This window comes from Somniosus microcephalus, unplaced genomic scaffold (genome assembly GCF_052327205.1).
Source record: "Somniosus microcephalus isolate GS21.2 unplaced genomic scaffold, FLI_Smic_1.0 unresolved_chr1, whole genome shotgun sequence".
Classification (NCBI taxonomy): Eukaryota; Metazoa; Chordata; class Chondrichthyes; order Squaliformes; family Somniosidae; genus Somniosus; species Somniosus microcephalus.
In genome coordinates, this window is record NW_028225179.1 from 166,517,343 (window position 1) to 166,539,262 (window position 21,920).

General features: G+C 51.9%; 1 protein-coding gene across 3 annotated transcripts in view; it reads left to right on the plus strand.

Moving 5' to 3' along the window:
* The window catches only part of LOC147096497 (calmodulin-regulated spectrin-associated protein 2-like), an 80,451-nt gene that overhangs the window by 56,020 nt on the left and 2,511 nt on the right, over positions 1–21,920 (plus strand). For 2 of the 3 annotated variants that reach the window (XM_085975296.1, XM_085975297.1), the window contains 6 exons: positions 1,328–3,128; positions 6,975–7,096; positions 7,423–7,496; positions 9,503–9,557; positions 11,719–11,831; positions 13,870–13,988. In XM_085975296.1, coding sequence (XP_085831422.1) covers positions 1,328–3,128; positions 6,975–7,096; positions 7,423–7,496; positions 9,503–9,557; positions 11,719–11,831; positions 13,870–13,988 — 2,284 coding nt within the window. The remainder of the gene's footprint in view (positions 1–1,327; positions 3,129–6,974; positions 7,097–7,422; positions 7,497–9,502; positions 9,558–11,718; positions 11,832–13,869; positions 13,989–21,920) is intronic. The other variant, XM_085975298.1, reaches the window with a different exon arrangement.

The following is a 21,920-nucleotide window of genomic DNA, read 5'->3' on the forward strand; positions in this document are numbered from 1 at the left end:
ACACTTCCCCTTCTCCCAATCTATTGCCATTCAGATAATAATCTGCCTTCCTGTTTTTGACACCAAAGTGGATAACCTCGCATTTATCCACATTATAGTGCATCTGCCATGCTCTCCTGCTTTCTATCCTATCTCTGACCTTTCCTTTTGTTCTTTCATCGCCTCCCTCTTTTCCCAGCCCCTAAACTTGCTTTAAAATCTGTCCCTCTTCCTGCTTTTTTTTCCAATTCTGACGAAGGGTCTTCGACCTGAAACGTTAACTCTGTTTCTCTCTCCAGGGCTGTTGCTCTGGCCTGCTGACTTTGTCCAGCGTTTTCTGTTGTTACTCCAGCAAGCTTTCTTTGTCTCTTCAAACCCCTGTCGTTTCTTGATTTGCTGTAAATGTGCAGGATCTGGCCTTGATTTCAACCCCCCCCCCCGCCACCCCTCCGCCACCCCTCTGCTCTCCCCGACGGGTGATAACTTACAATGGGGGAAGCAGCTGTCCTCGACACGGTCCGCTCGATGCCTGACCGTCCGCTCGCTGCCGAACCGTGAGCGACGGGGCCTCGCGAGCTTGCCTGGACCCCTCCTTCCTCCACCGCCCACAGACCTGGGCTCCCGACGGGGACATAGAAACATAGAAACTAGGAGCAGGAGTAGGCCATTCGGCCCTTCGAGCCTGCTCCGCCGTTCAACGAGATCATGGCTGATCATCCAAACCCTAGCACCCGGTCCCTACACCGACAGCCATCCCACCCAAGCCCTATCCCCGTAACCCCGTAACCCCACGTATTTAATCCCCCCTAACACTAAGGGTCAATTTTTTTTATCATGGCCAATCAACCTAACCCGCACATCTTTGGACTGTGGGAGGAAACCGGAGCACCCGGAGGAAACCCACGCAAACACGGGGCGAATGTGCAAACTCCACACAGACAGTCACCCGAGGCCGGATTTGAACCCGGGTCCCTGGCGCTGTGAGGCAACAGTGCTAACCACTATGCCACCGTGCTGCCCACGGCGACCCTGGCGATCCCGTCGCCTCTCCGCTCCACATCTCCTCATCGATCCCAGGACGTTCCTGGTCTGTACATGATTTGGCAGAGCTCTTGTCCGACTGGCTTCTCGATCATAGATGATATTTTGCTGCACAGGTCAACGCCCTTATATTAAAAAAAAAACACGATTCCTTGTGAAATGTCCCAACTGTTGAAGGGAGAGGGGGTGGGGCGGGGCAATGCTATTTCTGTCGTGGTGACGGATCAGTGGGGGCACTGTTCGAGCAAGGCTGTTGCAAGATGAGATCTATATCGAGGTTTGTTAACATCTCTTTGTGTTCTTGCAGCTCGGCCCAGTCAGGTGACGACGAGAGCAGATCGCAGCGAGAGTTGCTGGAATCGAGCAAGGACCTTGGAACCGAAGGCACACTCGCCGTCGAGCCACGGGAGATGTGCAGCGCGCGCCCGACACCCCGCCCTCAACACGCCAGTGAAGATCCTGCAGAGGCGGGAGCAGCTCAACATCTGGGGCCTGGAGGCACGGGTCTCGGGGGCTTGATGGAGAGAGGGTTGGAGGAGGATGAGGAGGAGGAGGAGGGGGTCCAGGGAAGTCCAGCCAGCCCGTTATGTTCGCCTGCTCGCGGTGTCGCCGAGCGGGGAGATGTTCGGTCCTCGCCAGAAGCCGGGCGGCCTCCGGCCAGGGGCCCCCTGGCCAAGTGGTTGGCTGGGCTCCCAGATCCGGCCCCAGACGTGACTGAGAGTTGGAGGAGGCCCTTCGCCAAATCGAGGGACGCCAAACTCGCCCAGCAGAAGAACCTTCGCAACAGTTACATCGTCTCCGAGCGGCCCCACACGCTGGAGAGCGCCAAGGCGAGCGGGCTGCCCATTGTCGGCGCCACGAGCTGCACGTGGCAGGAAGCTGAGCACGCTGGGGCAGACCCCGAGAGGATCAGCGCAGCCACCAGCCTGAACCCTGGAGCGGAGAAGGGTGGGAGGGAACAGGAGGATCCCGACCGTGTGGTTGGGTCGGGAGAGGAGAAGGGCCTTTGGGAACAGGAGGATCCCGATTGTGTCCTTGAGTCTGGTCAGGGGCAGGTGGTCAGTCGACGATTTACGTACGTGATAAAAACCCGTGAGTTGTCGAGGTCAGCGGAGAAGGGCGATGGGACTGCGCCCAGTGGAGGTGCGATGTCTGGAGAGAGCGATGTGGCCGTTCCCGGTGAGGGTGCGCTGTCCGGCGGGGCTGAGATACCCGGAGAGGGTGCACTGCCCGGTACCAAGGACGAGGCCCGCCTGATGGACGGTGTGAAGATGACCAGCTTCGCGGAGCGCAAGTACCTGAAGGAAAGGAGGCGGAAGTGCCTTGGCTCAACGCTGTCTCGTCTGGGTCCGACGCCGGCGGGGCAGCAAGATCCTGCAGGCGCGGTGGGCGAGGCAGTTGGCCAGGCTGGGCCGGAGTGGCTGCAGCTCCGCCAGCGCCTGGAGGAGAAGCGGAAAGAGATTCGAGCGCAAATCAAGGCGATGGAGACGCTGACCGCCAGGCAGTGGCAGAGACTGGGCAAGAGGGCCTTTCAGGACCTAATGAAGCTGGTGGGCCTGCAGGAGAATGAGATCCCGACAGGCGGCCGAGGCTCGGCGCCCTCGCTGGATAAAGACACGCGCCAGTTAATTGATGGGCGTGCTGCGGTCAGTGCGGAGGCACAACACGAGCCTCGCGATGGAGGTCCGGGCGGGAAGACCACCGACAGGGAGGCGTCCGATTACGAATCGACGATGGGCGGACTGAACGACAGTTTAATCGCCGTGCAGAGCCAGTTGGAGCTCCTGTCCTCCCCTCCGCCGCCCCTCTCGGACACGGAACACGAGGCGGGGCAGCAAGGCGGGGAGACCGATCTTCAGACCCCGTTGGTGGGCAGTCCCCCGCGAGCGGCGCTCGACCAATGCACGGTGAGCGAGGCAGCGTGCGGTCACCACCGTGCGAGCACCGAGGCCGGCGAACCGCAAGACGCTGGCGGCGGTCTTTCAGCAGGGGAAGGTGCAGAGACCCGTGAGCTGCAGGGACCCGGCAGGAAGAAGCCTAATGGGAATCTGGGAACGGGTGAATGGAAACTTCGGGAGAACGACAGGCGGTCGGCAGAGGAATCTGAGGTCAGACATCTTTCCAAGACTCTTGGCAGCTTTGGGTGGGGTTATTAGCAGTGTTCCCTTTATATTATTTTGGGTGCGCGGCCTATTCAATGTTCCGCGAATGCGCGAGTTCTCCCACTGCAAGGCCGGCACGAGGCCTGCTCGTAACCTCCAGAGCGCTGCGCGGCCGCACAGCTTGAGGGGAGCGTTGGCTATGGGTAAGCAGGTTTAAGACCAAAGCTCTCGCCTCTGAGTCACAAGGTCGTGAGTTCAAGTCTGACTCCACAGACTTGAGCACAAAAACCCGGACTGACACTCCAGTGCTGAGGGGGTGCTGCACTGTCGGAGGGGCAGTACTGAGGGAGCGCCGCACTGTCGGAGGGGCAGTACTGAGGGAGTGCTGCACTGTCGGAGGGTCAGTACTGAGGGAGCGCCGCACTGTCGGAGGGGCAGTACTGAGGGAGTGCTGCACTGTCGGAGGGTCAGTACTGAGGGAGTGCAGCACTGTCGGAGGGGCAGTACTGAGGGAGCGCCGCACTGTCGGAGGGGCAGTACTGAGGGAGTGCTGCACTGTCGGAGGGTCAGTGCTGAGGGGGTGCTGCACTGTCGGAGGGGCAGTACTGAGGGAGCGCCGCACTGTCGGAGGGGCAGTACTGAGGGAGTGCTGCACTGTCGGAGGGTCAGTACTGAGGGAGTGCAGCACTGTCGGAGGGGCGGTACTGAGGGAGTGCTGCACTGTCGGAGGGTCAGTACTGAGGGAGCGCCGCACTGTCGGAGGAGCAGTACTGAGGGAGCGCCGCACTGTCGGAGGGGCAGTACTGAGGGAGTGCTGCACTGTCGGAGGGGCAGTACTGAGGGAGTGCTGCACTGTCGGAGGGGCAGTACTGAGGGAGTGCCGCACTGTCGGAGGGGCAGTACTGAGGGAGCACTGCATTGTCGGAGAGGCAGTACTGAGAGAGCGCCGCACTGTCGGAGGGGCAGTACTGAGGGAGTGCTGCACTGTCGGAGGGTCAGTACTGAGGGAGTGCAGCACTGTCGGAGGGGCGGTACTGAGGGAGCGCCGCACTGTCGGAGGGGCAGTGCTGAGGGAGTGCTGCACTGTCGGAGGGGCAGTACTGAGGGAGCGCCGCACTGTCGGAGGGGCAGTACTGAGGGAGCGCCGCACTCTCTGGGGCGGTTCCAGGGGAGCGCCGCACTCTCTGGGGCGGTTCCAGGGGAGCGCTGCACTCTCTGGGGCGGTTCCAGGGGAGCGCTGCACTCTCTGGGGCGGTTCCAGGGGAGCGCTGCACTCTCTGGGGCGGTTCCAGGGGAGCGCTGCACTGTTAGAAGTTCCATCTTTCGGATGAGACGTGAAACCGGGATCCCGTCTGTTCTCCCGAGGTGAACGTAAATGTTCCCATGGCCACTATTGGAAGGAGAGCAGGGGAGTTCTCCCCTGTGTCCTGGGGCCAATATTTATCCAACTAACAGTGCTAAAGGCAGATGATCTGGTCATTATCACATTGCTGTTTGTTGGAGATTGCTGTGCTCAATTTGGCTGCAGCGTTTCCTACATTACAACAGTGACTACACTTCAAAAAGTACTTGTCCCAGTGTTTGAGGAAATATCACATCCCACACATCACACCACTCACTTCCCTCCGGGCAGATCTTTCTCACTTGCCCAACCCTCTCTGGAATTTCCTGATGCACTCACCCCCCACAAAAACCTCTGTGCAAATAGGTAAATCTGAACTGTCTTCTCACCCGCCCTCTTCCACGTTTGCTGGGTGAGATTTAATAATCTCCTCCAGCCCTACAACCCTCCGAGATATCTGCGCTCCTCCAATTCTGGCCTCTTAAGCATCCCTGATTTTAATTCCCCCACCATTGGCAGCCGTGCCTTCAGCTGCCGAGGCCCTAAGCTCTGGAATTCCCTCCCTAAACCTCTCCGCCTCGCTACCTCTCTTTCATAGAAACATAGAAGATAGGAGCAGGAGTAGGCCATTCGGCCCCTCGAGCCTGCTCCACCATTCAATGAGATCATGGCTGATCATCCAAATTCAGTACCCTGTCCCTGCCTTCTCCCCATATCCCTAGATCCCTTTAGCCTTAAGAAATATATCCAACTCCTTCTTGAATATATTTAATGAATTGGCCTCCACTGCCTTCTGTGGTAGAGAATTCCACAGGTTCACCACTCTCTGGGTGAAGAAATTCCTCCTCATTTCTGCCCTAAATGGCTTACCCCTTATCCTTAGACTGTGACCCCTGGTTCTGGACTCCCCGACCATCAGGAACATCCTTCCTGTGTCTAGTCCTGTTAGAATTTTATAAGTTTCAATCAGATCTCCTCTCATTCTTCTGAACTCCAGCGAGGGGTTGGATCGGGTGGATGCGGGGAAGATGTTCCCGATGATGGGTGAAACTAGAACTAGGGGGCATAGTCTTAGAATAAGGGGCTGCTCTTTCAAAACTGAGATGAGGAGGAACTACTTCACTCAGAGGGTGGTAGGTCCATGGAATATGCTGCCCCAAAAAACTGTAGAAGCTACATCATTACATAAATTTAAAACAGAAATAGACAGTTTCCTAGAAGTAAAGGGAATTAAGGGTTACGGGGAGCGGGCAGGAATTTGGACATGAGTCTAGGTTCGGATCGGTCATGGCCCTGTGGGTAGCGGAGCGGGCCCAGGGGCCGTGTAGCCTGATCCTGCTCCTATTTTCGTGTGTCTAATTCTGTTAGATTCAGGAGATGGTTCTCGGATAGTAGATTGGCGGTTAGGATCAGATCAGCCATGATCTTATTGAATGGCGGAGCAGGCTCGAGGGGCCGATTGGCCTACTCCTGCTCCTATTTCTTATGTTCTTATGAATATAATCCCAATCTCTCCTCATGCGTCATTCCTGCCATCCCAGGTATCCTCCTTAAGACGCTCCTTAAGACCTACCTCTTTGACCAAGCTTTTCGTCAGCTGTCCCAATATCTCCTTACGTGGGCTCATTGTCAAATTTGGTTTTATAATCGCTCCTGTGAAGCATCTTGGGATGTTTTACTATGTTAAAGGCACTATATAAATGCACATTGTTGGTGTTCCCCCCTCCGCCAGGGATACGGTGGATTAGTGGGTATGTTACTGGACTAGTAATCCGGACAACACTCTGTTCCCACCAGGGCAGTGTCGGGATTTGCCTTCAGTATGTATAAGTATAAAATAGCTGGAAATCAAAAGCGGGAGTCAGTAAAAGTGAGCACGAAGCTGCCTGATTGTCGCTACAACCCAAATGGTTCACTAACCTGCCGTCCTTACCCGGTCTGGGCCTACAGGTGACTCCAGTCCCAAACCAATGTGGTTGACTCTTAACTGCCCTCTGAAAGTGGCCCAGCAAAGAATAACGTACAGGAAACTTTTTTTTATCCGGGACCGACGTGGTGTCGGTTCATCAAAAATTCCGGATAACCAAAAGCTATAGTAAAAGATATGGAGCTGAGCGCACCGTATAAAGCAACAAACCCTGTTGCTTAGCAACAGGTTCAGAACAATGGCCACAAGTTCCAAGCGTCTCTGTAGCTTAGCAACAGCTGCAGCCACACCCTTGCACAGCAACAAATGGAGGAAGGCAAGTAATAAAAGTTACCTGAACCTACTCCTGAATTTTGCCGGTTAACCGAGATTTCCGGTTATTTAGGTGCCGGTAAGTCGAAAGTTTCCTGTACCAGTGGTTCAAGAATGCGGCCCACCGCCACCTTCTCCAGGCAACTAGGGGGTGGGCAATAAAGGCCGGCCTTGCCAGCGAGGCCCACATCCGGAGATGGGCGTGGGTGGGGGAAGGTGACTTCAACTGCAGTGGGTGCCTGCCCCTTTAACGCCATGCCTTCCTCGCCAGGTGGACCCGTCGGCACGGAGACGGATCTTGTTCCTTCAGCGGCAGCAGCGGAGAGCTGAGGAAGTCAAACTCCGGCGGTGCCAGCAGGAGGCAGCACTCCGGTGCAAACGCGAGGCGGGCAGGTGAGTGTTGGTTCACACTGTTTGGGGCAGAGAGGCCCGAGGGGAGGTTGGTGCTGGGCAGAGACTCGCACACTCACCGGTCTGGACACTCGGTGATTGGGAGGGCTAGTGCGAGTGAGATTGGATCGCGCTTGCAATATATTTCACTGCTGTTTGTGGGAGCTTGCTGTGCATGGCTTGGCTCCTCCCTTTGCCTGGGCCCTGTGTTGAACGTTGAGGGCAATGGCGGCTCTTCCACTTTCCCGTGTTTTTTTTTTAATGGAGAATTTGTTGCTGAAGTCTCGAGCTTCCGAGATCCCAACGCTGGTGATTTAATGTGATTCCAGGCAGATAGTGAAGGAGGAACGACTGCAGAGAGAGGACACCGTTCCGGCCAAGGTCAAGAGCAGCTCGAAACCTGGTCAGTGTCCTGCTGGAAAGCGATCGATCCTCGCGCCCGGGGGGTGTGCCTGGAGGGTGGGGTCAGTGAGATTGGAGGTGGTGTGGGGGGTCAGGGGTCAGGGGTCAGTGAGATTGGAGGAGGTGTGTGGGGGTGTCGGGTCAGAGATTGGCGGGGGTCAGGGGTCAGTGAGATTGGAGGAGGTGTGGGGGGGTCAGTGAGATTGGAGGAGGTGTGGGGGGTCGGGTCAGAGATTGGCGGAGGTCTGGGGGGGATCAGGGGTCTGAGATTGGAGGAGGTGTGTGGGGGGATCAGGGGTCAGTGAGATTGGAGGAGGTGTGGGGGGGTCAGGGGTCAGTGAGATTGGAGGAGATGTGGGGGGGGGGGTCAGGGGTCAGTGCGATTGGAGGAGGTGGGGGGGTCAGGGGTCAGTGAGATTGGAGGTGGTGTGGGGGGTCAGGGGTCAGTGAGATTGGAGGTGGTGTGGGGGGTCAGGGGTCAGTGAGATTGGAGGTGGTGTGGGGGGTCAGGGGTCAGTGAGATTGGAGGTGGTGTGTGGGAGGTCAGGGGTCAGTGTGATTGGAGGAGGTGTGGGGGGGGTCAGGGGTCTGAGATTGGAGGAGGTGTGTGGGGGTGTCGGGTCAGAGATTGGCGGAGGTCTGGGGGGTCAGGGGTCAGTGAGATTGGAGGAGGTGTGGGGGGGTCGGGTCAGTGAGATTGGAGGAGGTGTGGGGGGGTCAGGGGTCAGTGAGATTGGAGGAGATGCGGGGGGGTCGGGTCAGTGAGATTGGAGGAGGTGAGTGGGGGTGTCGGGTCAGAGATTGGCGGAGGTCTGGGGGCGTCGGGTCAGTGAGATTGGAGGTGTGGGGGGGGTCAGGGGTCAGTGAGATTGGAGGTGGTGTGGGGGGTCGGGTCAGTGAGATTGGAGGAGATGTGGGGGGGTCAGGGGTCAGTGAGATTGGAGGAGGTGTGGGGGGTCGGGTCAGAGATTGGAGGAGGTGGGGGGGATCAGGGGTCAGTGAGATTGGAGGAGGTGGGGGGGATCAGGGGTCAGTGAGATTGGAGGAGGTGGGGGGGATCAGGGGTCAGTGAGATTGGAGGAGGTGGGGGGGGTGTCAGTGAGATTGGAGGTGGTGTGGGGGGGGGATCAGGGGTCAGTGAGATTGGAGGAGGTGTGGGGGGGGGATCAGGGGTCAGTGAGATTGGAGGAGGTGTGGGGGGGATCAGGGGTCAGTGAGATTGGAGGAGGTGTGGGGGGGTCAGGGGTCAGTGAGATTGGAGGTGGTGTGTGGGGGGGGGGGGGTCAGTGAGATTGGAGGTGGTGTTGGGGGGGCCAGAGGTCAGTGAGATTGGAGGTGGTGTGAGGGGGTCAGTGAGATAGGAGGTGGTGTTGGGGGGGGTCAGAGGTCAGTGAGATTGGAGGTGGTGTGAGGGGGTCAGTGAGATAGGAGGTGGTGTTGGGGGGGGGTCAGAGGTCAGTGAGATAGGAGGTGGTGTTGGGGGGTCAGAGGTCAGTGAGATAGGAGGTGGTGTTGGGGGGGGTCAGAGGTCAGTGAGATTGGAGGTGGTGTGAGGGGGTCAGTGAGATAGGAGGTGGTGTTGGGGGGGTCAGAGGTCAGTGAGATTGGAGGTGGTGTGAGGGGGTCAGTGAGATAGGAGGTGGTGTTGGGGGGGGTCAGAGGTCAGTGAGATTGGAGGTGGTGTGAGGGGGTCAGTGAGATAGGAGGTGGTGTTGGGGGGGGGTCAGAGGTCAGTGAGATTGGAGGTGGTGTGTGGGGGGAGTCAGTGAGATTGGAGGAGGTCTGGGGGGAGTCAGGGGTCAGTGAGATTGGAGGAGGTGTTGGGGGGGTGGGTCAGTGAGGAGGGGCGGTGAGGGCCGGGGGGCGAGAGAGAAGGGGAGGGCGGGTGAGCGGAGCGTCGGCGGGTGAGCGGAGCGTCTGAGAGCGGGGCTGAGTGGTGGACACTTCACGACAGAAGATTGGAGAAAGGTGCTGACTGTTTGTTTGTTATTTGGATCCTTGCTACAGGACGAACTCCAGACAAGCTGCCCAGTGCTGCTGCAACGGGACTCCGAGCTCAGGAGTAAGTGCGCCAGTTTTATATCTCTGTGTGTTTCATTCTTTTAAAAGACTTTTTTGACATTATTAAGATGTGACGTGTTGAGGCTGGAGAATGAAACTCCTTGGGCCAGCCAGTGCCAGGATCAAACTTCGCTGGGCAGGGTCAGTAAGGTTTTGGAATAGAGGAACAGGAGGAGGCCGTTCAGCCCCTCCAGCCTGTTCCACCTTTCAATGAGATCGCGGCTGATCTGTATCTTAACTCCATCGCCCCATCTTGGCTCTGTAACCCTAAATACCCTTACCCAACAACCTCCTATCAATCCCAGTCTTGAAATTTTCAATTGACCTCCAGCCTCAACAACTTTTTGGGGGAGAGAGTTCCAGATTTCCACCACCCTTTGTGTGAAGTGCTTCGTGACATCACCTCTGAACGGCCTGAACCCTTCTACACACAAAGGGCGGTAGAAGTTTGAAACCCTCTTCCGCAAACAACAATTGTTCATTTTAAATCTGAGATTGATAGATTTCTGGTAACCAAAGGTATTAAGGGATATGGGCCAAAGGCGGGTATAGCAAAATCAAATCATCAAAATCAAATCAACTTTTATTGTCATTGTTAGTGCACAAGTGCAGTACAACGAAATGTAGGCTTGCGGCTCCCGAGAGTGTACATTTAGATTAAGACATTTAAACATTCAACATTCATTTGGCTTGTAATACATTAACATAAATATGACCATAATAAAGTGCATTGACAGATGTGCAGGCTTTAGAGTTTATTTGTGGAGTTCAGTAGGACGACAGTCCTGGGAAAGAAGCTGTTCCTAAATCTGGTCGTTCGGGTGCGAATGCATCTGTAGCGTCTCCCAGACGGCAGGAGGGCGAACAGACTGTGGCTGGGGTGGGTAGGGTCTTTGATGATGGTCCGTGACCTCCGTAAACAGCGTTTCTGGTATATGTGCTCTATGGTCGGTAGCCGGGTGCCGGTAATGCGTTGGGCAGTTTTGACTACCCGCTGCAGGGCTTTCCGGTCATAGTAGCTACAGCTGCCATACCACACTGTGATACAGTTCGTCAGGATGCTCTCTATAGTGCAGCGGTAAAAGTTAGAGAGGATCAGGGGTGACAGGTTACATCCCTTCAGCCTCCTTAGGAAATATAGGCGCTGCTGGGCCTTCTTCACCAGAGAGGAGGTATTGAGGGACCAGGAGAGGTCTTCCGTGATGTGGACTCCGAGGAACTTAAAGCTGTCCACCCTTTCCACCACAGCCCCATTGATGTGGATGGGGGTGTGACTTCCGCCTTTGGACTTCCTGAAGTCCACAATGATTTCTTTTGTTTTCTTGGTGTTAAGGGCCAGGTTGTTATCGGTGCACCACTTCACGAGATGCTGGACCTCCTCCCTGTAGGCTGACTCATCGTTGTTGGTGATCTGGCCTACTACCGTGGTGTCATCCGCAAACTTGATGATGGTGGAGTTAGATCACAGATCAGCCATGATCTCATTGAATGGCGCAACAGGCTCGAGGGGCTAAATGACAAAACAGAAGATTGACTGAAGACAGGAGTGTTGGGAGCTCACTGACTCCTTTCCCCCCCCCCCCCCCCCCCCCCCCCCCCACCAGGTGATCTGGGCTTGTTTCCGTGGAGACTGCCTTCTCATTCCTTGGCCGAGGGGGCCATGCACTTTGAGCATTGACAGCAATGAGCTGCTGAGGACCAGGACCGGGGAAGAGCCACCACCACCGGCTGCTGCCTCTGCAGGCTCGTATCCGGGTAATGGGCAGCTTCACGTCCTCGGGAACAGCGGAGAGAGGAGCAGAGTGGGAAACGTGTGAGTGGGAGTGGCAGGGCCCAGCACCTAATCCCAACCTCCTCTCCGTCTGCCCATTAGTGATCTGGCCATCATCTCGTTGCTGTTTGTGGGATCTTGCTGTGCACAAATTGGCTGCTGCGTATCCCCCATTGCAACAGTGACTACGCTTCGAAACGCACTGTGAATTTGAGACGTCCTGAGGCCGTGAATAGCGCTGTATTAAATGCAAGTAAATTCCTTGCACTCCGATTCTGTCTATCGGCAATAACCTCGGTGCACCCATCTTTCTGTGGGCGAGAGCCTGTAGTTAATGCCAGTCACACGGGCTGAAGATGTTTTAATGTTGCCTTGCTTTTTATGACTCTAGATTGCAGGCTGAAGTAGTGGGAGCCTCACACCTGACTGCGAGGAGAACAATTCCAGAGGAGAAGGACTTGGCGAGAAACCCGGCCTCCACATCGCCTCCTGTTGAGCAGACAGGTACTAGAGGCATCCTGGCTGCAGAGGCCAGTCACTGAAAGATGCACGCACACCATTGCCAAAGCTCAGTTATTTGGAGGGATAGTGGGGAATTCAAGATCTGACCTCCGTACCTCTGCCAGTGTCGAGAGGGATTGGAAACTCCTAGCTGCGTGGGTTCGGACTAGCTTCTTCAATCTCCTCTAGTCTGGGCTTTTGGCTCTGTCTGACACTGCCTTCTCCAGCTGGGTGACGCTCCCTTTTGTAGGGGTGTCTGTTTGAGATGTAGGGTCTGCAGGACAGGGACCCTGAGTGGAATCAGTGATAGAAACATAGAAGATAGGAGTAGGCCTTTCGGCCCCTCGAGCCTGCTCCGCCATTCAATGAGATCTTCCAACATTCGATGGAATCTGGAACAGCACCCATGGATTGGAGGGTAGCTAATGTTACCCCACTATTCAAAAAAGGTGGTAAAGAGAAAACGGGGAATTATAGACCGGTAAGCCTGACATCGGTAGTGGGGAAAATGCTAGAGTCCATTATAAAAGATGTAATAGCAGAGCACTTGGAAAACAGTGACAGGATCGGACAAAGTCAACATGGATTTACAAAAGGTAAATCGTGCTTGACTAATCTACTGGAATTTTTTGAGGATGTAACTGGTAGAATAGATAAGGAAGAACCAGTGGATGTGGTGTATTTGGACTTTCAGAAGGCTTTCGATAAGGTCCCGCATAAGAAATGAGCATGTAAAGTTAAGGCACGTGGGACTGGGGGCAAGGTATTGACTTGGATAGAAAACTGGTTGGCAGACAGAAAGCAAAGAGTTGGAATAAACGGGTCTTTTTCCGAGTGGCAGGCAGTGACTAGTGGGGTACCGCAGGGATCAGTCCTTGGACCCCAGCTATTCACAATATATATTAATGATCTAGACAAGGGAACTAGATGTAATATCTCCAAATTTGCAGACGACACAAAGCTGGGTGGGCGTGTGTGCTGTGAGGAGGATGCCGAGAAACTCCAGGATGATTTGGACAGGTTGGGTGATTGGGCAGAAGCATGGCAGATGCAATATAATGTGGATAAATGTGAGGTTATCCACTTTGGTGGCAAAAACAGGAAGGCAGCTTATTATCTGAATGGCAATAGATTGGGAGAAGGGGAAGTGCAACGAGACCTGGATGTCCTTGTGCACCAGTCGCTGAAGGTAAGCATGCGGGTGCAGCAGGCGGTTAAGAAGGCAAATGGTATGTTGGCCTACATAGCGAGAGGGTTTGAGTACAGGAACAAGGATGTCTTGCTGCAGTTGTACAGGGCCTTGGTGAGACCACATCTTGAGCATTGTGTGCAGTTTTGGTCGCCTTATCTGAGGAAGGATGTTCTTGCCATGGAGGGAGTGCAGCGAAGATTCACCAGACTGATACCTGGGATGGCAGGAATGACGTATGAGGAGAGCTTGGGTCGATTGGGCTTATACTCACTGGAGTTTAGAAGATTGAGAGGGGATCTCATTGAAACTTACAAAATTCTAACAGGACTAGACAGACTAGATGCAGGAAGGATGTTCCCGATGGCGGGGGAGTCCAGAACCAGGTGTCACAGTCTAAGGATAAGGGGTAAGCCATTTAGGACAGAGATGAGGAGGAATTTCTTCACCCAGAGAGTGGTGAACCTGTGGAATTCTCTACCACAGAAGGCAGTTGAGGCCAATTCATTAAATATATTCAAGAAGGAGTTAGATATATTTCTTAAGGCTAAAGGGATCAAGGGGTATGGGGAGAAAGCAGGGACCGGGTACTGAATTTGGATGATCAGCCCGCGGTGGGGATGTTAGTGAGGGCGGGAGTATCTGATGGAAATGGTCAGTTCTGCAGATGTCCAACCTCCACCGCCACCTTCGGGCTATTGCCCGTGATCAGGGTGACCATTGGCTGTGAGCTGAGGGAGGCTGGTGAGTCGGGGCAAAGCCAGAGGGTGGAGAGAAGCAGCCAGTCTTTGGCGAGCGGAAACTGTGGCTGAGGTCCCGCGTTGTTGACGTGTTTCCCATGCTGTCCCGCAGGCCTGAAGTTGTTCAAGGAGCCCAGCGCCAAATCCAACCGACTGATTCTCCACAATGCCTTGAGTTACTGCTGCCTGGCGGGGAAGGCCAACGAAGCTCAGCGGATCCAGGCGATTGAGGTGCGTTGTGTAAAGCGGGATAAACTCACCGTGTCTCTGCTAGCGCGCCAAATAAACCCGCCACACACGAGCACAGGCGCCAACCCCTGGTGTTTAACATAGAAACATAGAAGATAGGAGCAGGAGCAGGCCATTCGGCCCCTCGAGCCTGCTCCGCCATTCAATGAGATCATGGCTGATCATCCAAATTCAGTACCCTGTCCCTGCCTTCTCCCCATACCCCTTGATCCCTTCAGCCTTAAGAAATATATCTAACTCCTTCTTGAATATATTTAATGAATTGGCCTCTACTGCCTTCTGTGGTAGAGAATTCCACAGGTTCACCACTCTCTGGGTGAAGAAATTCCTCCTCATCTCTGTCCTAAATGGCTCACCCCTTATCCTTAGACTGTGACCCCTGGTTCTGGACTCCCTGACCATCGGGAACATCCTTCCTACATCTAGTCTGTCTAGTCCTGTTAGAATTTTATAAGTTTCAATGAGATCCCCCCTCATTCTTCCAAACTCCAGCGAGTATAAGCCCAATCGACCCAATCTCTCCTCATACGTCATTCCTGCCATCCCAGGTATCAGTCTGGTGAATCTTCGCTGCACTCCCTCCATGGCAAGAACATCCTTCCTCAGATAAGGCGACCAAAACTGCACACAATACTCAAGGTGCGGTCTCACCAAGGCCCTGTACAACTGTAGCAAGACATCCTTGTTCCTGTACTCGAACCCTCTCGCTACGAAGGCCAACATACCATTTCCCTTCTTAACCGCCTGCTGCACCTGCATGCTTACCCTCAGCGACTGGTGCACAAGGACACCCAGGTCTCGTTGCACTTCCCCTTCTCCCAATCTATTGCCGTTCAGATAATAATCTGCCTTCCTGTTTTTGCCACCAAAGTGGATAACCTCGCATTTATTTATCCACGTTATACTGCATCTGCCATGCTTCCGCCCAATCACCCAACCTGTCCAAATCATCCTGGAGTTTCTCGGCATCCTCCTCACAGCACACACGCCCACCCAGCTTTGTGTCGCCTGCAAACTTGGAGATATTGCATCTAGTTCCCTTGTCTAGATCATTAATTTATATTGTGAATAGCTGGGGTCCTAGCACTGTGTTCTGATTTCACACTTGGATTTTGCAATTGGAGAGAACTCTTGCTCACCCTCTGAGGGAGTGGAGTTAATCTCCGTAGAGATGTACGGACCTCCGATTCCGTGATTGTTCCATTATCGAACTGCTGCTATTGCGTTCAGTACCTCCTCCTTGTCGCCCTCGCCCAGTATCCTGAGCACTGTTGAAACCCGTTGGAGTGTTGAATCATAGAAAGTTACAGCACGGAAGGAGGCCATTTCGGCCCATCGTGTCCGCGCCGGCCAACAAAGAGCTATCCAGCCTAACCCCACTTCCCAGTTCTTGGTCCGTAGCCCTGTAGGCTACAGCATCCCAAGTGCACATCCAAGTACAGGAAACTTTGTGTTATCCGGAGGCTGAATGTCCGGCAAGCTCGAGCCACTGGCAAAAATCAGGAGCCGTTTCGTTAGGTTTTTTTTCTTTTCGTTGCTTTTTTCTCTCAACAGTCAAGCTCTGCAAGGTCTCGCTGAAGCTGTTGCTAAGCTACAGAGACGCTTGCAAGGTCCGGCCGACTGTTTAGAAGCTGTTGGGTTTGTTGCCAGATACGGAGCTCAAAATCTCCGTATGTTTCAACATTAGTGCTGGTTTGTCCGGCAGTTTTGATGGGACGGCAACAGCTCGTCCCGTCGGTGCCGGATAGCACAAAGTTTCCTGTGCTTTTTAAATGTGATGAGGGTTTCCGCCTCTCCCACCCTTTCAGGCAGTGAGTTCCAGACCCCCACAACCCTCTGGGTGAAAACATTTCCCCTCAAATCCCCTCTAAACCTTCCACCAATTACTTTAAATCTGTGCCCCCTGGTTTTTGACCCCTCTGCTAAGGGAAATAGCTCCTTTCGATCCACTTTATCTAGGCCCCTCATAATCTTATACACCTCAATAAGGTCTCCCTCATTAGGGGGATAGATAGGGTTCTCTGCAGTCAAGAGCGGGAGTCCCGAAGGCTGTGTTGCCTGCCCGGTGCGAGGGTTAAGGACATCTCTTCTGGGCTGGAAACAAACTTGGAGTGGGAGGGGGAGGATCCAGTTGTCGTGGTCCATGTTGGTACAAACGACGTAGATAGGACAAGGAAGACGGTTCTGTTAAAGGAGTATGAGCAGCTAGGGGTCAAATTAAAAAACAGAACCTCAAGGGTAATAATCTCTGGGTTATTACCTGAGCCACGAGCGAATATGGCTAGGATAAATAAAATTAGAGTTAAATGCGTGGCTCAAAGACTGGTGTGGGAGAAATGGGTTTTGCTTCTTGGGACACTGGCACCAATACTGGGACAGGAGGGAGCTGTTCCGTTGGGACGGGCTTCACTTGGCCAGTGCTGGGACTAGAATCCTGGTGAATCATATAACTAGGGCTGTAGAGAGGGCTTTAAACTAATTAGTGGGGGGGAGGTTTCTAGAGAGCAAATAACAGAAATGACAACAGAGAAGGTCATAGACTTAGGTAGCAGTGGGGGAATTAAAAAACAGAATGTGTCAGGAAGGGAGAGAAGGTATGGAGCAAAAAGTAAAGTACTAAAAAGGGAAAAAGCAGGAACTAAGTGTTACAAAACATATTTGAAAGTTCTTTATCTGAATGCACGTAGCATTCGTAACAAAATGAATGAGTTAACGGCACAAATAACGACATATGGGTATGATCTTGTGGCCATTACAGAAACATGGCTGCAGGGTGACCATGACTGGGAATTCAACATACCAGGTTATTTAACAATCAGGAAGGACAGGCAGGAAGGGAGAGGAGGTGGGGTGGCTATGTTAATAAACGAAGGAATCACTAAAATACAGAGAAATGATATTGGGTCGAAGGAGCAGGATAGTGAAACAGTTTGGGTGGAGATAAGGAATAATAAGGGGGAAAAAACACTAGTGGGTGTAGTCTATAGGCCTCCGAACAGTTGCAACTCTGTTGGACGGAGTATTAATCAGGAAATAGTTGAGGCTTGTAATAAGGGAACAGCTATAATTATGGGGGATTTTAATTATCATATTAACTGGACAAATCAAATTGGGCAGAGCAGCCTTGAGGATGAGTTCATTGAGTGTATTAGGGATGGGTTTCTTGAGCAGTATGTAACTGAACCGACCAGGGGGCAAGCAACCTTAGATTTGGTCCTGTGTAATGAGACAGGATTAATTAAAAATGTCCTAGTAAAGGATCCCCTTGGAATGAGTGACCATATCATGGTTGAGTTCCATATTCAATTAGAGGGTGAGAAGGTTGGATCTCAAACAAGCGTGCTGAGCTTGAATAAAGGAGACTATGAAGGTATGAGAGCGGAATTGATTAGAGTGGACTGGGAAAATAGATTAAAGGGTAAGGCGGTACATGATCAGTGGTGTACATTTAAGGAGTTATTTTACAACTTCCAAAAAATATATATTCCACTGAGGGGGAAAAAAGGGTGTAAAAGAAAAGATAGCCATCCGTGGCTAAGTAAAGTAATTAAGGATAGTATCCGACTAAAAACAAGGGCATATAAGGTAGCCAAATCTAGTGGGAGGATGGAAGATTGGGAAGTCTTTAAAAGACAGCAAAAAATAACTAAAAGATTGATTAAGAAAGGGAAGATAGATTATGAAAGTAAATTAGCAAAAAATATAAAAACAGACAGTAAAAGTTTCTATAGTTATATAAAAAGAAAAAGGGTGGCTAAAGTAAATGTTGGTCCATTAGAGGATGAGACCGGGAAATTAATGGTGGGAAACATGGAGATGGCAAAAACACTGAACAATTATTTTGTATCAGTCTTTACAGTAGAGGACACTAAGAATATCCCAACACTGGACAAACAGGGGGCTCTAGGGAGGGAGGAACTAAATACGATTAAAATCACTAAGGAAGTGGTACTTGGTAAAATAATGGGACTCAAGGTGGATAAATCACCTGGACCTGATGGCTTGCATCCTAGGGTCTTGAGGGAAGTAGCGGTAGGGATTGTGGATGCATTGGTAAGAATTTTCCAAAACTCACTGGACTCAGCAAAGGTCTCGGCAGATTGGAAAACTGCTAATGTAACACCCTTATTTAAAAAGGGTAGTAGGCAGAAGGCTGGAAACTATAGACCTGTTAGCCTAACATCTGTGGTTGGTAAAATGTTCGAGTCCATTATTAAGGAGACAGTAACGGGACATTTGGATAAACATAATTTAATAGGACAAACTCAGCATGGTTTTATGAAGGGGAAGTCGTGTTTGACAAATTTGCTGGAGTTTTTTGAGGAAGTAACATACAGGGTGGATAAAGGGGAACCAGTGGACGTAGTGTATTTAGACTTCCAAAAGGCATTTGACAAGGTGCCACACAAAAGATTATTGCTCAAGATAAAAAATCACAGGATTGGGGGTAATATCCTGGCGTGGGTGGAGGATTGGCTCTCTAACAGAAAGCAGAGAGTTGGGATAAATGGTTCCTTCTCAGATTGGCAACCAGTAACTAGTGGTGTTCCGCAGGGGTCAGTGCTGGGTCCCCAACTCTTTACAATCTATATTAACGATTTGGAGGAGGGGACCGAGTGTAACATATCAAAGTTTGCAGATGATACAAAGATGGGACGGAAAGTAGTGAGTGAGGAGGACATAAAAAACCTGCAAAGGGACATAGACAGGCTAAGTAAGTGGGCAGAGATTTGGCAGATGGAATACAATACTGGAAAGTGTGAGGTTATGCACTTTGGCAGGAAAAATCATAGAGCAAGTTATTATCTTAATGGCAAGAAACTGGAAAGTACTGTAGTACAAAGGGATCTGGGGGTCCTGGTGCACGAAACTCAAAAAGTTAGTATGCAGGTGCAGCAAGTGATCAAGAAGGCCAATGGAATGTTGGCTTTTATTGCTAGGGGAATGGAATATAAAAACAGGGAGGTATTGCTGCAGTTGTACAAGGTATTGGTGAGACCGCACCTGGAATACTACATACAGTTTTGGTGTCCATACTTAAGAAAAGACATACTTGCTCTCGAGTCAGTACAAAGAAGGTTCACTCGGTTAATCCCGGGGATGAGGGGGTGGACATATGAGGAGAGGTTGAGTAGATTGGGACTCTACTCATTGGAGTTCAGAAGAATGAGAGGCGATCTTATTGAAACATATAAGATTGTGAAGGGGCTTAATCGGGTGGATGCGGTGAGGATGTTCCCAATGATGGGTGAAACTAGAACTAGGGGGCATAATCTTAAAATAAGGGGCTGCTCTTTCAAAACTGAGATGAGGAGAAACTTCTTCACTGAGAGGGTGGTAGGTTTGTGGAATTTGCTGCCCCAGAAAGCTGTGGAAGCTACATCATTAAATAAATTTAAAACAGAAATAGATAGTTTCCTAGAAGTAAAGGGAATTAAGGGTTACGGGGAGCGGGCAGGAAATTGGACATGAGTCTAGGTTCGGAATGGTCATGGCCCTGTGGGTAGTGGAGTGGGCCCAGGGGCCGTGTAGCCTGGTTCTGCTCCTACTGTGTTCTAATTCTGTGTTAGATTTCAGGAGATGGTTTTATTCCTGTTCCTGGCTGGGGTGGAGATCGCCTTTACAGAAGGTAAGTACTGTAGAAAATATAGGGACAGAGTGATCTCCTGGAAGAATTTCGATCGCCTAGATGGGTCGGAGAGGAATTTCCCAGATTTTTTTTCTCCCAAATTGGCCATTGGGTCTTTATCTGGTTTTTCGCCTCTCCCGGGAGATCACATGGGTTCGGGTGGGATGGAGAGTGATAGAAGATTTGAGGTTAGGATCAGATCAGCCATGATCTTATTGAATGGTGGAGCAGGCTCGAGGGGCTGATTGGCCTACTCCTGCTCCTATTTCTTATGTTCTCCCCTCAGCCTCCTCTGTTCCAAGGAAAACAGACCCAGCCTATCCAGTCTTTCCTCACAGCTAAGATTCTCTACTCCAGCAACATCCTTGTAAATCTCCTCTGTACCCTCTCCAGTGCAATCACATCTTTCCTGTAATGTGGTGACCAGAACTGCACGCAGTACTCTAGCTGTGGCCTAACCAGCGTTTTATACAGTTGAAGCCTAACTCTTGTATTCTATGCCATGGCTAATAAAGGCAAGCATTCCGTATGCTGCCTTAACCACCTTATCTGCTTGGCCTGCTACCTTCAGGGACCTGTGGACATGCACTCCAAGGTCCCTTTGTTCCTCTACGCTACTCAGTGTCCTACCATTTAATGTGTACTCCCTTTCCTTGCTAGCCCTCCCCAGGTGCATTGAACCTGATTCGAGAGTAAATGGGCAGGACAAAGTGTAGCCAGCCTGATACTGAATCAGACTCGTCCAATTCTCTCTCAAACACAAAGTTCCCCGCGCACACCCACCCCCCCAGTCCTGCCCTGTGTCTCTCTGTTTTCTTCATGCAAGCCAGTATCCATTCTATCACTAAGACCACCCATTTCCACCTTCGTAACATCGCCTGTCTCCGCCCTTAATTCAACTCATCCGCTGCTGAAACCCTCCAGACTTTTATCACCTCCAGACTTGACTATTCCAACGCACTCCTGGCCGTCCTCCCACATTCTACCCTACGTGAACTTGCGGTCATCCAAAACGCGGCTGCCCCGTGTCCTAACTCGCACCAAGCCCCGTTCACCCATCACCCCTGTGCTCGCTGACCTACATTGGCTCCTGGTTAACCAACACCTTTTAAAAAAATTCTCATCCTTGTTTTCAAATCCCTCCATGGCCTCGCCCCTCATTATCTCTAATCTTCTCCAGCCCTGTAATCCCCTTAGACCTCTATGCTCCGCCAATTCTTGAGCATCCCTGATTATAATCGCTCCACCATTGGTGACCGTGCCTTCTGTTGCCTGGGCCGTAAGCTCTGGAATTCCCTGCCTAAACCTCTCCGCCTCGCTACCTCTCTTTCCTCCTTTAAGACGCTCCTTAAAACCTACCTCTTTGACCAAGCTTTTGGTCACCTGTCCTATATCTCCTTATGTGGCCCGGTGTCATTTTATTTTGGTAACACTCCTGTGTTATATAAATATTCGGATCGGGGGCTTCCCGCGCGGGTGCAAGCCCCCGACCTGCACTTACCTTGCGCGTCGGCCATTGAGCTCTGGGCTCCCGTGGGATTCCGATCCGGGGCCTCCTCCAGCTGCCGGCGCGCAGTGCTTGCGTATCCCAGGGGCGCAGTTAGTTCGATGCGTCCCCTGGGATCACGTGGACCATGGAGAGCAAATCGGAGCAGGGAATGCTTCATTCATAAGATTGACAGGAAGAGCTGTCAAGACTTATAAATACTACGGCCCCAAAATAGCACTAAATCTTCAAATAAATTGTTTAAAAAATCACATTTTTTAAAATAAACTATAAATTACATGAAATAACTATTAAACAACAATTTAAATTTTTGAAAAAATAAATTATTTTCTAACGGGTCTAAAATTAAACTTACCTTTCTTTAAAGTATTTAAAAATAATAAACCTGTGGAAAAAATGTTTTAATTTTAATTAATTCACCACTTACCTTGTAAAAAGCAGGCTTACCCTCGCGTGAAATAATGTTTTAAGAAAAAAACTAAGTTCGATGCGCACGCGCTGCCTCTCCCGCGCGCGCGTTCGACCTCTGAACCCCTTCCTTCAGGGGAACGGAAGTGCCGGTTTCCCGCGCATGCGCAGCGCATGCAGGAAATAGGCACTTCCATTGGGCCTACGGGCGAGTACCCCGTGCGTACTCACCCGTGGAGACCCGAAATTCTGGGCCAAGATGTTTTATGCTGAATCTTGGCCCCATTGTCTGTACTGATGAGGGAGAGGTTTCCAGCTTCACTTCAGCTCATCTGCCTGTATCCCCATTCGCACCAAGCCCTGTTCACTC